The 17,359-nt window shown below is 40.4% G+C and overlaps 2 protein-coding genes across 5 annotated transcripts in view; one reads left to right on the top strand and one right to left on the bottom strand.

Annotated features, from left to right (window-relative positions):
• The window catches only part of pdss2 (prenyl (decaprenyl) diphosphate synthase, subunit 2), a 29,296-nt gene extending 18,749 nt beyond the window's left edge, over window positions 1-10,547 (bottom strand). The window contains exons 1-2 of the mRNA XM_020084528.2: window positions 10,022-10,547; window positions 2,759-2,893 (exon numbers count right to left, since the gene is read on the bottom strand). Coding sequence (XP_019940087.2) covers window positions 2,759-2,893; window positions 10,022-10,269 — 383 coding nt within the window. The 5' untranslated portion in view covers window positions 10,270-10,547. The remainder of the gene's footprint in view (window positions 1-2,758; window positions 2,894-10,021) is intronic.
• A 4,051-nt stretch (window positions 10,548-14,598) lies between these two features.
• The window catches only part of sobpa (sine oculis binding protein homolog (Drosophila) a), a 43,546-nt gene continuing 40,785 nt past the window's right edge, over window positions 14,599-17,359 (top strand). For all 4 annotated transcript variants that reach the window (XM_020084660.2, XM_069535853.1, XM_069535854.1 and 1 more), the window contains exon 1: window positions 14,599-15,070. In XM_020084660.2, the coding sequence (XP_019940219.2) occupies window positions 14,975-15,070 (96 nt within the window). In that variant the 5' untranslated portion in view covers window positions 14,599-14,974. The remainder of the gene's footprint in view (window positions 15,071-17,359) is intronic.

Here is a 17,359-nt window from a genome sequence, read left to right as displayed (position 1 = left end):
GTTTGTCACAAGAAATTAAGAGGTGTGATGGCCACAAGTTGGACTATCTGTGTTTGTATCCGTCTATCTATTTATCTATGTATACACCTATCTATGTATCTAACTATCTATCTATTTATCTATCTATCTATGTATCCACCTACCTACCCACCTACCTATCTATTTACCTATCTATCTATCTATTTCTATCTATCTATCTATCTATCTATCTATCTATCTATCTATCTATCTATCTATCTATCTATCCATCCATCCATCCATCTATCTATCTATCTATCCATCCATCTGTCATGGTGGTGCTTTGGTGAATCATCAGTGTCAGGCAGCAGAGTGGGAAATGTTTTACAAATGCTGCCTGTCAGGAGGGAGGAGACCATCCCCCGGAGGTTTCAATCACCCTCCAAACCCGCCCCACCCCGTCTCCCTCCATCCTTCCATCTCGCCATCAGCAGAGGTGCTAATGAGCCCAGGAGAGGTGGGGGGAGTACCGAGGGAGGGGTGAGAGGGTGAGCAAGATAGTGCAAATGAGGTGATCAAGTCATGCTGCGTGTGTTTGGGTTTGGACTATCCATCACACACGAGTGAGGGAATGCTGCTGCATGTTGGACTCAGTGACGGTGGTGTCACAGTGATGTGAGCGGCAGGTCGTGACATGAGGTTAGTGTGTAGTGACTCATCCTGTTGTAGGACACAACCCATCGACACGGACTCTTCCAAGTGCTTCCATGATGCCTGGTTTATTCCAATTAGTTCTAATATTAGGATGTGTCTGCACGGACACGGCTTCACTACACACACGTGCCTTGTGCCAGCTCGCAGTAAGAAAGAAGCCTTTCAGGCGCCCAGCGCACAGCCAAGCCAAGCACAGCAGTCACTTCTGGAAACCACTTGGCACACGCCCACGTCCCTGTTCTGAGCTGCACGCAGTGAGTTGAAGTGTGTGAGAAAACCAGAATGGACCCTGGGTGCTTCCTGATGCATTTTACCAGCCGTACATTAGTACCACCTGAAAGACTTTACCTTTAAAATGTGTAGAAAATCAATAAACACTGTAGTTAGTGACATATTCCAGAAGTTTCATACAGAAATTACCTTTCATTATAAGAATAAAAGCACTTAAGGTGCTCTGTGAGGCTGTAGTCGAAATTCAAAATTTTTTCTGGGAATTTGATCTTTAGGATTCATGGGGAAGAGCATTTACCAGAACATGGTCCAAACACAAATCATTCTTCAGGACCTGTGCTTCTACTGTTGAATAAATATAAATACATTTCAAAATACAGTCTTTGGTTTTTAACAGTAAATCCTTAGATATTTCAGGTTTTAACACAAGACATTAAAGGTTTTACTCTTTATTTGCTATTTAACACTATATTCATTATATCCGTTCAACATTTTTGATTAGCACTGAACACAAAGCACAACTGAACCTGATGGCACTAAATACATAGTCAGGAAATCATAAAAGTCATTACAGTTCATCCTTGTAAATAAGTAACTGTAAATGTGTTGGTGACACTAGATTAAGTCATGAAGTAATTAAGGTTCATCTTCTGAGGACGATGAACATCTGAACACAATTTTATGCCAATCAAAACAGTAGTTGTTGAGATATTTCAGCTTGGAAGAAATCTGACTATCTGACAGACATTGCAAGTCCACCAATCCTTTGTTTTCCTATAAGTAAATAATTGAAATACATGCATGAACCATTAAGTCCAAATAAAGATATATTTTCAGGATGATTTTTAGCTTCTGTTGCTATTGAGAATACAGACTTTTACATGGAAACATTCATTCATTGTCTGTAATTAATTTAAAAGACTGTTAAAAAAGACATTTCCAGTCAAATACATCTCATTATGTATCTGTTTTGCAGTTTGACCACACACCAGCAGCTTGAGGGTGGTTAACAAAGGGAGCTGCTAGAGGACTTTTTGAAGGGGCCTTTCAATTAGCTCCAATCGAAATATAAACAAAAAACTTTAAATCCCCACATTGTAACGGTGGCTCGCCCATATATTCCATCAAACATCACAAGATGATGTAGTGCCTCATTTACAGGAATTGATATGGACGATAACCACAAAGGACAAGATAGAATTACCAGACTCAAGGATTTTTATTTCACTATTTATCCTTCAGTAGCCATGTAACAGGGACAAAAGTGGTATCACCTTTCTTGGTCTGCTTGCCATGCATATTTATGGTTCTACAATGCAAAGCTACACATGTTTTACTGCCGACTGTTTTCTCCAAAGCAGCACATACTTGAGAACAGAAATCCGTAGAAGGCAGAGAGATCGTCCGTTCATGTGTGGTTGGATATGAGTTGTTATCTTGGGATTTGAATCATCAGCTCGGTTTAATTTAACAAAAGAAGCTGCTTGGTGTAAACCAGCTGTGGTATGATAAGGCCTTTGAGACGACGGTCTCTCTCTATGATGTGATTAAAGCTGCAAGACGCCATTTAACATTTAAGATAATCCTCAGTGGTATCGTGACTTTTATACAATGTTTTGCCAATTTTCTCCCAAGTTACCACAAAAGCGATTGCAAAAATTACATTTGCACAGTTAGCAATGCTTAACGGAATTTACAGAATGGAGGAAGATTCATTAGTGCATCTCGCTGATGATACTTTGATGGACCTTTAATGACGACCATGCTGGTAATTGTAATGCATACAGTTTGCCTGAACCCCCCCAACCCTTTAACCAGTTACCGTACCAATAAGCAGTTATTTCAGGTGATTTACCTGGGATAAATGCCGCTGACCATGTCCTGAGCCAGGAGATCGGACGCTGCATGGCTTGGCCCTGCTGCTTTGGAAATGAGCAGGACGATAACGCCCCTCATCTGAAGGTTGTTCCTGTTGTCATAGACAAAACCTCTGCCAAGAAACAAGAGCAGACAAAAATACTATTAGACATTCATCGAAAGCATTTGATTTTCTTGAACGTAGACACTGAGTTTTAATGCCCTTTTTGTAGACACTGATAGAAATCACGCCAATTGATTTGAGCTATTGTTAAAATACAAATTATATATTATAGCTTTACAAGTATTTGTATTTCTTCTGTTTTCACTTTTTAGTTGGACAGGAATATAAAAAATACAACTTCCAAGCATCAGGTAATTTAAAACACAATTCTGGCCTATATAATATTTTCTATACAATAGCAGCTAAGTCTTGCACAGTTGTTTAATGCTACATGATCTTTTGTTGTTGTATAAAATCTGAATACATTTCTAAATGAAGAATTCACTGTGCTAGGTAAAAAAATAAATAAAGTAGCAGCAATATAATTGATCAGTTTTGCTGCAGAAATGTATTTTCTCTTTTGGCTGTCGGTCTCCCGCCCCCTAGCCAACAACCCTCTGACACATTCACAGAAACACACACACGCACACACACAAAGACACACACAGTGCACAGTGGTAACTGCCGGCGTGGTGGGCAGATTAAATATCTTTTTACTCTCTCTGGGGAGCAGTTAGACAGAGCACCTCTAATCCTGTTCCTATGGGAGCCCCTCGTGCCATGAATCACGCTCTCGTTAGGGGCTCGGAGGCAGACAAGCAGCCACGCCCCCCTCCACTCGATGCCCAGACACCAGCCTCACCACCAACCCAGAGCCCCCACCTTCACACCCCACCTCTCTGACCCACCCCTGCACCACAGGGGGAGGTAAAGAGGAACCTGCGACAGAGTGGATGCAAAAGATAGAGCATGAAGACAGGGAGGGGACAGAGAGAGATGGAGGAAAAAGAGGCCGAGAGAAAAGATGACAAAAGAAATATGTGAGTGACTCTGGTAGCAAATAGGGAAAAAAACGCACATGCCCAGAAGCTTTGTTCCTTCCAAAAAAACCCCAAATCTATCACATAAAACAGCTCCCGCTATGTTACCTAAAATTTACGATACAGCTGACATTATGCAGCTCGTGAGATTTATTTATGTCCCACTAAATTTTTACTCAGTTGGAAAATAGTGGCTAACCTGGTGCAGTTATGAACGCAGCAGCATGGCCTGCTGAACACAAAACTGCTACAGAGCAAAAATCCTGAAGCTGCTCTCCTCTGGAGGAGTCCAGGTAAGTCAGTGGCCTGAGGGTGGCAGATGATTAATATTTATGTCACTATCCACACCAGCATACATCAATCAATCACAACCGCCCTCCTGCAAAGGGGTGGGGCGAGGATGGTGTGGAAAAAGAGGGATAGTGAGGACTGGAGAGAGAGAGGGAGCAGAAAGAGAGAAATGGGCTGCCGTCATTTTAAAGGGTTGTGAACAGGTCACCACGCCTTCTGCTCTGCAAATGCACCGCAGGAATTCAGGAACTTCAGCCAGCACACGCAGGGGCCGGATTTAATATATGCAAATATATGACCTCACATGCGTGGTGCCATATTGATCCTCTGTCCTTTTTTCCCTTAGTAATGAATGAATGTGCCCAATGTGGCTGCACTTTTCACATGGTGAGTATTTATGCAACACGTTCACCGTATGTGCAGAGTATATGTCTTCATGAAAACATGTTGCAATGGTTTGTTCAACTTTCCAGGATTTAATTATCACATTGTCGAAAACAAAATGACTGAATCAAATTTTCTTTTTTGTCATTTTTTGAGCTAAACACCATTTCCAGGTTCAAGTTTCTAAAATGTGAGAAATTAGTGTGTATATTTGTCATACATAACAATGAACTGAATATTTTGGGTTTTGGACTGTTGCTCTGACAAAACACTTGAAGAAATCATCATGAACTCTTTGTAACAATACAGGGAATTTTTTTTTATGCGATACATTTACTCACAGAAAATATTTGACCTATTTTGACATTTAAGGGCCTTTGTTTTATAGATACGAAGTGTAAGTGCAAAAATCAAAGAGATCATATTGTTGGTTATAAAAGCCAAATAATAAATGAATAAATAAATACATTCAAATTATGGTCAACTAGAATGGCTCTATACATGTGCCAAGGCCCAACATTCCCCTAAAGAAATCTTTATTTGGACCTTCACCAAATTGTAAACACTAATGAATATCAGTCCCTTAAAGATCTTAGATTTTTTTCATTAGACCATAAGTCTGCGCACAAAAATGAAAGAGACCATACTGCTGGATAAAGGATCCAAATACACCATTTAAATTCTATATTAAACAATAAAGTCAATACATTTCATCAGTAAATACTACACACAGTATTAAGATCTACTGACATTGATAATAAGCACATACTAAGTATTATATACTAAGTATCATAAATGGTTATTTCATAGAGGTTTGGAGGCATATTTTACTGATAATATGCTGTTGTATTATACAGCTAGGAAATATGGATATCGCTGCATACATTGGATGTAATTCTTTGATCCCAAAATATTTAATTAATTTGGTTATATTGAGTTTTAATTTTTGCATTACAGTAAGATATAAGAAAAAAAATATTTCTAAACACACACAAAGGTTCTGTACCTTCCAATTTATCAACCGAGTGATTTTTCTTTTTCTCATATTTATTTTATCTTTACAGCTTTTAACTTAGTGTCAATGTTGTCATGTTTTCATATTTTTTGTAATCCTCCCTCTTTTCAAGCTGTGATATCTGATTGTTGGAAATTACTTTCATATAAATATATAAATATATATATATATATATATATACATATATATATATATATATATATGTAAAAAAGGTGTGGGTTGTCTGCGTGAATTACCAGGCCACTCTAAATCAAGCTTAATTAAACCACACAGATTGAGCTCTGATTGGGCAGATCAACTCCATTTTTGATCGGAAAACTCAAACTCAAACTTTTTTTCTCTCCAAACTTTGACTTTGTTCAAATCTTAATTAATCATGAACAGCTTCAGCTTTGGCCTCTCACTTACATGGGCTTTAATCCAAAAGGACAAAACTGAAGGAAAATGACACAATGTTTTGAGAAGATACGTCAAGGCTGCAAACTGGAGACTGTTTTGGTCTCCTCTGCAAATAGACAAACTCGTTTCAATATTCACTCTAGTCAACACTGTAGCTGGAGCAGACAGAGATATTGTGCATCAGTTGATGTCATATTAATGGCCACTGTATTGATCAGGGTAATGATGATCACAGGTAAGACTGCAAAAGAAGTGGAGAAAGGTAGAAATCAGTAGAACTGAATTCCAGTCCAACTCTCAAGGACTGTCCTTAAAGCAAGTTAAGTTTCCTCTCCTGGGTCGCAGTCCCCTCGCTGTAACTCCAGACTTTGGGCCAAAGTTAGCTGAGCTGCAGTTTTTGAGAATGAAAGGAAAGGAAAAACCGAAACCCAACTCCACGAGGGTCTGCCTGTCTGCTGTTGTGGATATTTTTATCTGCCGCTCGTCTAAGGCGGAGACACAGTGGGAAATACGAACCAGCCAACCCAAGCTGACAGTGAGGAGTCAGACTGTCAAGAGGTCTGCTTCCCCCCTCAACACCCCCGCCCCCTGCTACAACACCCAAATGGATTGTCATATCAGATTTAGGTGTATAGGTTATTACACCCTTGGGCTCCTGTTTCCAACATGCCCGTCTGCATGGCGGGATTGAGTTTGAGGACTCTCTCTTCTCGTTCTCTTTGGTTCTCCAAGTTCCTGATTTTGTTTGATAAAACACAAAACTATGATAAAGTTATGGGATAATATCTGGAAGATGTGACCTGCTTATCTTTTTTCAATGCACAAGTGTGTCTTTGCGGTTGCATCACACAACAGCCCTGGCTTTGTGCGAACATCTGGAACGGGATAGACCTCTAATGAAGTTGAAGCGTACCCACACAGAGGTGACGGTGACTGTGGGAGGTGAGTCCTTGCCCTGGTCTGCAAGAAGAATCAATACACTGTGTTCCTTAAATCACAATATTTACTTTAGAAGAAATAGGATGCATCCACCACAAAGGTAATGGCTCAATTAAGTATGAAGAACTGAATCTGCCAAGTCTATGACGAAACACAGGCTTTCTTTGGAATCTTTCTCTGAAAGTGAAGACATCAATTCATGACATTTCTGCTTCCAATACAAGGTGTTATAAGTACGTTTTCTAGAAAGTATTTGCATGTGTGACTGGGCCCTGATGTGTTTTCGTGCCGGGAAAGGGTGGGAGTGATGATGTCATGTACAGGGCTTCAATCATCATTGGGTTTTCAAAACAAGAGGTTATAATTCGCCCTCAGCAGATCTTCAGGGCAGACTGGACACTACAGTGATGCTGTAAATTATACATATTATTCTTTACCCCAGAATGGGCCCTTAATATTGAAATACTTTACATTTACATCAGGAGCAGGTCCTCACTGCAGAGGCCATCATGTTTTTTACAGTAGCCCAAACTGGACAAACTACACCTACTCTTCTATGTTTGGAAGGGGAGGGTGAGATGAGGGGTATTCAGCTGAAACATGCAACATCACCACTAGATGTCACTAAATTCTACACGCTGAACCTTTAATTGTAATGTTGGCTTGGAAGCAATAGCGAAAAAAATACAGCTCCTTTCGACCAGGAGCTCTCAAACTTTTCAGTCACGGACCCCCCAAAAATAAAGATGCCAGAGAAATGCAACCCCCATTATCCCTGGAGTTGGTTGAAGCATTCAAAACACCTACATGCACATGTCTCAGTGTTTCCTGTGGTGCTGAGAATGGTCCTGCTGCAACTGATGCTGTCACATAATCCTAATAATTTCTTCTTCTCGATCTCTTCTTATAATTATGGCAAAAATAAGCTTTTTCTAATTGCTTATAACTTTTATTTGATTTCAGTGCCTGGGTCAGTCCCAGCCCTAGCTTTAGACAGTCCATATGTCCACATATACCAAATTCAGTGCATTAATTTTCTAGTGAGAGTTCATAGAAGTGGCCCCACTCACCTTGTAACTACGTATATAGATTTCTGTGTCTGTGGAATTACTGTCAGATTGCCTTGTTCGGTCTAGAGGGAGTTTCAATTAACTTCCAGGAGCAACACTTGTTTTCTGCCACATGTTTCTTCACACTTGTATCTTGCAGGTTTGTTGCTTACTTAAGTGGCCACAGTTAGTATCATAGGATGTGTTTCTACTTCGCGACTTAACAGGTCACACAGTGTGTTTACATGATATTCTGTTATTCATCTAAAAGCCAAATGTCAAATGTTTCTGGATTGGCACATCAATCTCTAAACACATCCAGTTAGTGCACTCCATTAAGAATCAAAACGTGTACTTTACATGCTCCTTAAGGAAAAATACCAAAACCTTCCAAACCCCCTGACTCAGCACTGAGGGAATGACATCAGATCAATAAAGTGTAGCATCAAAGAAGATACAAGCTTAGGCAGTCGTTCACCACTGCATGAACTCAATGATACTGTCGCTGCCATAAAGCTTTCGTATGTCCAGTCAGAAACATGATGGTAAAATATCATTGCTCCTGTGAGATGAACACAACAATAGCTGAATAAAGAGTGTCTTTCGAGTTCATGGGAAACATAACTTTTGTGCATTTCAGTCTGATGGTGCTCACATGACAAAAATCACACATCTGTGCAAAAAGCTCTCCTCCGCAGACTACACTTATTCCACCAGGATGCACCACAGGAAGTCGCTCCTGCCTGTGGTCAAAATCCTCCCTCAGAGTTTCAGACATTCTTAGTCTTAGCCCCATACTTTTTTTTCACCCTGTCAGCACATTACAACTTCATTTATAATAAGTTATCTTCTATTGTTTGTGCACTGTAGTTTTGTATGTTTCTATTGAGCTTCTTTTCATACATTGTATTAATATATACCTCTTCTTATTTTATACTCTTACCTATATTTTGTACTTCTATTCTTGTAATTGTCTTGGTATGTATATATTTAAAATTTTTGTCTAGAGCCCTGGCAAGAAAACCAATTTCCCCCGGGGTCAACAAAGTATTTCTGATTACTAATGTTGATATGTTATTACTAAATAATACACACAATACATTGTATAGACTGTAGCTATCACAATAGACACTCAATGAATGTCAAGAAGATTGTTTTGATCAAAAACAACCTTTGTATACCTGCATGTCTACAGAGTGATACAAGGGAATCCTACTAATGAGTGTTTGTGTGTTAGTCTGGAGGTGGATGTTGCTGAATGACCTCAGGGTTTTCATTTTAAGTATTAAAAGTGTAATAAACTTATAAAAACAGCCAGTTCAATCATTAACTTATATCAGATATATGTTGCCTTTTGTTTATTTTGCGAAAGGTGTTCTGGAATTTTCATAGACACTGTCTCTTGTCCTCTCTGGGGCATAGGTTTCAAAGGTTTCAAAGGTTTTATTTGTCATCTGCACAACAGATACAGCGTACATGTTGGCAATGAAAATCTTAAATCCCAGGCACCTCAAGCAACTCAACATGCAAGTGTCATAAAATAAGAGTAACTAAAAATACAAATAACATACACTAATGCATAGTGCAACAGGCTGTTGTGTTTGGGAAGTGTGAGAGCTTGGCGAAGGTCAAAGCCTTCACTCCCTAGACATCACAGATATGAGACTGTGTAAGCAGGCATTACTGTCTCCATAACTAGAAAATACATTTGATTGTTTAGGAATAAGCACACCCATAGATTAAATGATCTGTTGGGGTTTAAAGTGTGACTGCAGGAAAGCAGACTTCAGAATATGAGAGAGCATCATGCACAGATGAATTCTGATTTTCTCCTTGGCCAAGCTTCAATAAATATTTCAGCATAAGACATCAGAGGGCTCCTGAACGCTTTCTTCATTGATGAGTTGACCATTGATCAGCAGCTTTTCCACAACAAAAGGGAAATTTCCCCTAAACCCAGATAAGGGATTCAATTCATGATTTTAGACATCAACTGGAACCTTCGTTAAAAGGTCCATCTCTATTTGAACCTTTGCAAACACACAGTTATGTTATTTAGACAGATTTTCAAAAGTAATACCACAGCTCTGTGGAGGTGTCAGAGCCCTGGTCGAGAGGTGCAGGATGAAGCATGTGTTACCTGGCGGTGCTGAGTAACGGGTGCTGGGTCCCCACCAGCTTCCTGACGTGCATGGCCACGTTACTGAGTTCATCGCTGAGCAGGCAGCGGAGGCTCATGAAGGAGGTGGGGTACCCCACGATCTTCTCTGCCTCGGACACCACTTTGCTCCAGTTGGAGGTTCCGGAGCTGGAGAACAGACTCAGCGTCCTCTGTCCTCGGCTCGACACCGTCCTGCAGCACAGACGCGACCACACGTTGAAAAGCATTTTGTCTAAATACTCTTTCTATTTGGAGACAGTTGACTGAAGTGTCATTCAGGTGCTTGCTGCCATCTTCACTCGGTTTCACCAGTTTGAACCGAGGCTAACGCTCCGACATGTTCTTAAACAATGTCACCTCTGTAGTTTTGATGAATAACTATAATTAAATATCCGGACGAAGCTAACAAACTGTCACTGTGAGAATAGGAAGCTGTTTCACAACACACGACCTAACACAGGGAGCCGCCATCTTGGTTTACGTAGTATGTGACGTCATGAAACGTATTCACGGCTGCTGCCAGATTCCGACGCGCCCACTTTCTGAGAGCACTTCCGGACAAAGTCAGTGATAATCTGAGTTTTATTACAATTCATTGATTTGTTTCATAGAATAAATGATCATATATTAACTTATTCAAATTTCCACACAGTTAAAAATCGACATGGCACAACTTCCATATATTTTCTATAAAACAATTATTAGATATTATTACATGTATTTATCAATATTTGAGATATTTAAATTAAATGTTTTAATATGTGATGCATACATATTTATTTTATAATTTAGCAGTATATCCGTTTAAATACATCACATTCATTTGTTTTATACTCATAAATAAATAAACAGATAATTTATATATAGAATATTTTGTATGTAATTAGGTATACTAATTTGTATTTTATATATAGGTTCAAAGCTGGTAGCTGTTGCTACCTAAAAATCTTTTATTACTAAGTTAGACGGATATTTCTTTTCAGGTATTTTACCTTGATTTTCCAAATCTTCTATACTACATAGTATAAACCAGTAATGTTCAAATTGGTTTAAATTGGTTTAAACCACTAGATATCTTAAATATAAAATGTAAGGGAAAATGTAAGTTAATATAACATTGTAATGATTTACAGCACAAATAAAAAATACATTGACTTAATGCTGGGGTGGGCAAAAAGACTACTATTGCATTGTCAGTACACATAATATATTAATATGAAAGCCTAATAAAGTCTGCAAAATGTAAATTGACAAATGTCAACAGACAAAATATAAACTAATCTTCAGCAGATTTTTTAAAATCAAAATCAGAAATTGCAGCACCAGTCTTACACAGTATCCATGATTAGATAATATGAGAGCCCATGTGTTCTGCAATCTGATGTTGATGTGTGAGTCATGTTTGATCATCATTTTTCACTGGATCAGTCTGAAACATCACAAACTTGACCAAATTGTGACTGCTTTTGTCAGATCACTGGATAGTGTAGTTACAGCTGCATGTTTCGTATTTAGTCGGATTACTATGAAGCAACAACATGCGTCCAAAGATTTTACCTCAATGTGGAAACACTTTGTATAAAATCTGTCTTTAGTTTTGTCCTAACTCGTTGTTTGATTGTGTTATGGCAGATCAAAAACAGCCCATTCAAATGTTTAATGTCATGTGTGTCCAAGACTACAATGAGGTAAATCATTTATTTGAAACCAAGGTAAAAAAAAAAATGTTGAGAGTATTCATATAAACCAAACCGTTGAAAAACAAGCTCTCTTACAAAATCCTTGATGATATAACAGCTCCACAGTTTAGAGGGAAAAGACCCAGCAGTGTTATAACAATGCTTTCATTGAATCCTACTCCATATGCTTGTTACTGGACTGGAGACAAAGTCTGTTAAACACAGCTTAAACGACACAGAGCTGCTGAATAGACTCACGAAACAAACACACATACATGAGTTATACAGACAAAACATTTGGTCTTGATCTGTTCACTCTCAGCATCATATTGACAAGATTAAAATAGCTGCAGTATATTGTAGGGTATTAAGAAATGTCACGGGATTTTATCATAAAAATCACAACTGATTAATTTATATTATGCATGTTTTATTTTAATTTCAATCATTTCTTCAGTTTCTTCACATATTCATAGCAACTGTTTTAGATCAGCCTCCAACTCAGTTAATGCATAATATATCATCAGAAGCTTTCCACTTATATTCCTTAGCTGGAGAAACACAGGAATCGTGTGCTGCTGGGTTTGTGAGGCGAGAGCGGCGCTGGAGCACTCAAGTCATCTCACCCTGACCCCATGTCATGGTTCACAGCTCCCGTTCCTGCTGGTTTCCTGGCTGAAATGGGTGTCACCGCACCACGAGCAGCCCTCTCTGTGGCTCTCCACCTGTCGACTCATTGTAATTCCACTTAAAGTCAGAGGGCAGCATGTAGCACGCAGCTGTGACGGATAAATCAATGCCCAACGCTAAAATCATTTATCCTCATGTGCCAATAACTACAGTTTTGCATTAACTTAGAGGTTGTGGAAACCCACTGTCAAACAACATGCATCACTGCAAGATAGGCGTATAAAACAACTTTATATGAATATATATTCCAAAGTGTGTTTACATGTATATGTTAACACATGTAGAGATACAGTACAGAGGACATGTATGTGCATAATCATGGCAGTATTGAATAAATGCAGGCCATACGACAATGTTTCCCCCCTGGACAAATCTGTCGGTCTTTCTAAAGGTCATGTTTTCACCCCAGTCTGTTTATTTGTAACCGAGATTATGAAAAAACTACTGGACGGATTACCAAGAAGCTCGGTAACAGATGTGGGTCAGGGAAGAATCCATGAAATATTGGTGTAGATCTGGATCAAAAGGTGGATCCATTTTTTTCTCTCTTTCTTTAAAATTGAGAGAGAGGGCGTTTTTTTAACTATTCCTTTTATTTCCCAGATAAGAATTCATGGATCTTGAAAAAAAATGTGCAAGTGTGCAATTTGGTGCAGATCCATACAAGAGTTTGTTTCTGGTGGATTTAGATGTGGTTTCATCAGGAGACTGTTGGGTCTTGGCAAAGTTATAAACTCATGAATGCCATAGTTGGAATAAGGAGTGACTAATTCTGCTCCAGTTATCGTCTTTTAACACTTAATGTGAGATGTTAATTGTTATGGATCAGTTGATTAACGTAAAAAATTAACGTGGCCTCGTGTCCAATGAAGGAACCAAACTCTGGGATCTCTGCAAACATGTTTAATTAGAATGGATGTTATTATATAAGTCTTGAGACAACAGACCCCAGTGTTTGTTTATTTTCACCGTGCACATTGTTAGCTCATGGAACAACCTGGGGGAAAAGAAGCAGGACTCTAAAGGCCAAATGGAAACTTTATTTTAAGCATGATGATTCAGACATTGCAGAAGTAACACACCAGAAGTTTCCTTTGGCCTTTAGAGAGTGTGTTACACCTTTTCCCAACTTAAGATAAAAGTTTTTTTTTTATTATTACACACTCACACACTTTCATTTCCTCAGTCGAGAAAACTCATGAAACACCTGCTGCACTGAACTTCTCACTACGCAACAATTAAGATTTTTTCTTTTCTTTATTTTTCTGAAAAACATAATACGCTTTAACAAGGAACAATTTTCAAAATATATACAATGATATGTGACTTTGCTCAAATGGAGCTAACAGAAAATAAGAAATGTCTTAAATGTTGAAATATTGAATCAGCAATGATATTTGTAGCCATTTTCATGCATGAGCTGCAGTAGATGTCCACATATTAAGGTCAGGGTTTGCCTTTCACTCATGAACAGTGCAGCAGAATACAGAAATCAAAACGTTCAGGTGAGGGTGGAGCAGGAAGCAGAGACAGGTGGTAAGGTTACATTCTGCTACAGAGATCATGTGTTTCTGTTTACAGCTCAGCTCTTTGTGTCTTCCTCCATGTGCATGGCTCTGCTTTTTCATCCTGAGATATTTGCTTTCTTTTTCTTTTTTTCCTTTTTGCATCTGTAATAACATCATCAACACGCCCACTTGCCCATGGAGAATCCTGCAGAGATCTCCTGCTGTGTTCTCACATGGCCTCATTTGGAAATTTGGCAGTTTTTACTAAGGGGGCTGGCAGGAGAGGAACTCCGGAGAATGTCCAGAGCCTCTTACTGGGACATCGGTGTTCTCACATATACAGTTCATGTACATTGTGCCCCAGTTATGGCCCCTGATTTAGAAAAACCCCAAAACCTAAATGCAAAGTTTAAAAAAATATATGAAACCCTCCAAGCAGCAGCTACTTAGTTTCAAAATGTCCTTGAGCAAGGCACTACTCTCACTGCATATGTCTCTGCCTGGTCACGTCAGGCTGAAAGTCATGCCCATGCAACTCAACCCTCCAGACTTTTTGACTTTGTGGTGTTCGATGACTGCAGCGGGGGAGAGTGTAACTGATAGAGACTCAGTGGAGAACAATGTGGGTCTGGAGTGGGGGGTGTGCGGGCACCTGTTAGCCGCCGTACACACTGTCACCATGAGGGAGCAGCGCTAAGTGGATGTGAGCGCGCTGATTGCGCTCCATGGGAAAGCGAGAAGAAATAGCCCACCTCTGATCATCAGCGCGTCATATAATGTTTCAGCGGACGCCCCTCCCCCTGTCTCGTTTTTTCCCCTCACTCAACCTCTCCTTTGACTCACAGAGGCGGCTCACCACTGGCGCACGGACCCGCGCAGGAGGACACGGCCAGAAGATGGCTGACTTAGCCGGGCGCCGCGAGCCCTCGGCGGCATCCCCCGCGTCACACGGGCCGCTGCGAAGCTGCGAGACGCCCGCCGTCTGGCGACTGTGAACCGGCCTCACTCCCTCCTCCGCTCACCGCAAATATTGACAGAAGCACCGCAGAGAAAACATGGCAGAGATGGAGAAAGAGGGCAGACCCCCGGAAAATAAAAGGAGCCGAAAGCCTGCGCACCCGGTGAAGAGGGAGATAAATGAAGAGATGAAGGTAAAGAAAGGAGGGTCCGTCCAGCTGCATGCGATTACGCGTGGAAGCGGAGTGGATTGTGCGTGCGTGTGCGTTCGCACTTCAAATCTGCACAATACAGTCAAGTGCAGGTGGCTGCAGGATGGTCAAACTCTGATTAGTGATTTTCTCTTTGCACAAGTTCTTTTGTCACGTCAATATTTCAGCCTCAGCTGCGCACTCAGCCAAGACCGCCGTGCACAATGGATGCGGCACCATCCGCCGCTCCTGTACTGTAGTAAGTTTTGGAGCAGAGGAGAATCAGTGCGCGCTCCTGTCGCTTCTTGACATAATTCCGCTGTTTGTGTGCGCTGCCTTCCATGGCTCACTCAGAGTCAATGGAAAACCCAGTGCGTCAGTGTAGGCGTCAACAGAGCCTCTACTACTGCTATTAATACTGTTCCACTCCGGCGCAGCGCAGGGCAGCCGCGGTTCATAATTAGTGTAAATCAATGGGGGAACACTCGCGCAACCAAGATGTGTTTGCGCGTCCGTGTGGGTCTGCCTCACAGCGTGTGTGTTTGTGTTTATGTGCGTGTGTGCTGCCCAGCTGCCCGGAGGCGTGCGATCCAGATGTGCGTATGTGTGTGTGTGTGTGTGTGTGTGCGAGCTTTTACGCATTCGACAGGAGCACAATGTCTCCAGTGTTCGGCCTGCGCGATTATCCATCCCAATATTCAGCCACACGTTGTTTCTAGTCGTGTGTGTTTGCGTGTGTGTGTGTTTTTTCCTCGGCGCACATTGTGATATCTGAGCCCTGTGCTCCGTGCGGTTCATTGTGGAGAAAGAAAGTGTTCCTGGCATGTGTGTGTGTGTGTGTGAGAGGCAAGATGTGTGTCCGCTTTGTCTCCATCTCTTCATTGTTTGTACACATTTGGCTGAAGGCACACGAGCAACCCAGAGGTTCTGTGTTGTTGTGGATGGATGTGCAGGTGATCACACCGAGGATAATTGTGGAAATTATGATTTTTAGGCTGTCAGTGGGGGAAGAGAGGGTGCTGGCTGCGAGAGAGTCCTGAAACAACCCTGGCATAAAGGCTTTTTGTATCCAGACCTCTCCAAAATACCATTTGCCACCGCTTCTTTTCTGTGACTGTAAAATAAAACGGGGAAATGTGCATATAATTGATGATTAGATGATTCTTTTAGGGGGGTGGGAGGGGGGAAGTCAGCTGCCAAGATGCCTTTTATTATTATCATAGAGCAATAAGAAACAGGCAGTTAACTAGAACAATCTTACAGGATAATGTAACATTTTAATTAACGGAGTAACCTCTTTATTTTAGTTTATTTTCATAGTTGTAGCATTGAATAGAAGCAAAAACCTGAATTATTATGTCCTTGCTTGTTTTTTAAAAAATGAACTGGAGGTGAGTTCATTTAATAATAAGATTTGAATTGCTTGTTTAACTGGACAAAAACCTTGATAATGATTAAAAATGTTTCATGCGCTTCGGTTTGTGAAGGAATACAGTTAACCCTGCATTGTGCTGCTGGCTGGTCCTGATGACAGGATGCAGGAGGTGTGTGTGTGTTTGTGTGTGTGTGTGTGAGTATGTGTGTGTGTGTGTGTGTGTAGTGAGGGGGGTGTCAGGCAGGGTCTCACCATGGAGAAATTTCCTCATTTCTTATCAGGGGAGCACTAGAGGTTGTCTCAGCGGAGCGTTAAAAATGGCACAAATATTTATGAGCATCCTTATGGCACAGTGAAGGACCGTCTATATAAGCACAAGTCCCGATTTAATGTAATCATTTTAAATATCGTAACAGAAATTTGGTAAAATTTTAAAGAAATCTATTTGGACTCATGCTTTTTAAAAAACAAAGAAATGAGATGTCCTGTATTGCAATTCATCACACTTAACAAATAATTACATGATGTCAGACGTCAGTCAGAAATGATGTTTTATTTGCAGCTCTGTGTGTTTTGCTTTTTGATGGTAGATTGTGTGACACAGGTCATTATTCAGGATTCAGTGAATTGACGCCATTTATAATATTTTGCGGAGAGCCGACATGTCAATTAAACAGCTCATTTGATGGAAGCAGCTTAAACTGTCAAATGGTAGAGGATGCACACACACCAGACCATGTGAAAATATCAGCAGTATTTTTAGATGTACAATACAGAGTGCACAAAGAAATCAGCTGATTCACCTGATTGTACTGGGGATTGAACGGCTCACCCCCTGGTTTGTGAACCCGCTCCACCTCCTGAGCCAGAGCTATAGTGTTGTATTGATGGTGTTTAGAAAAAGTTAGGGAAGCTAT

Source organism: Paralichthys olivaceus, chromosome 12 (assembly GCF_024713975.1).
Source record: "Paralichthys olivaceus isolate ysfri-2021 chromosome 12, ASM2471397v2, whole genome shotgun sequence".
In the NCBI taxonomy this organism is placed as follows: domain Eukaryota; kingdom Metazoa; phylum Chordata; class Actinopteri; order Pleuronectiformes; family Paralichthyidae; genus Paralichthys; species Paralichthys olivaceus.
The sequence above is the reverse complement of the archived record's forward strand: the minus strand, read 5'-3'. Positions and strand labels throughout refer to the sequence as shown.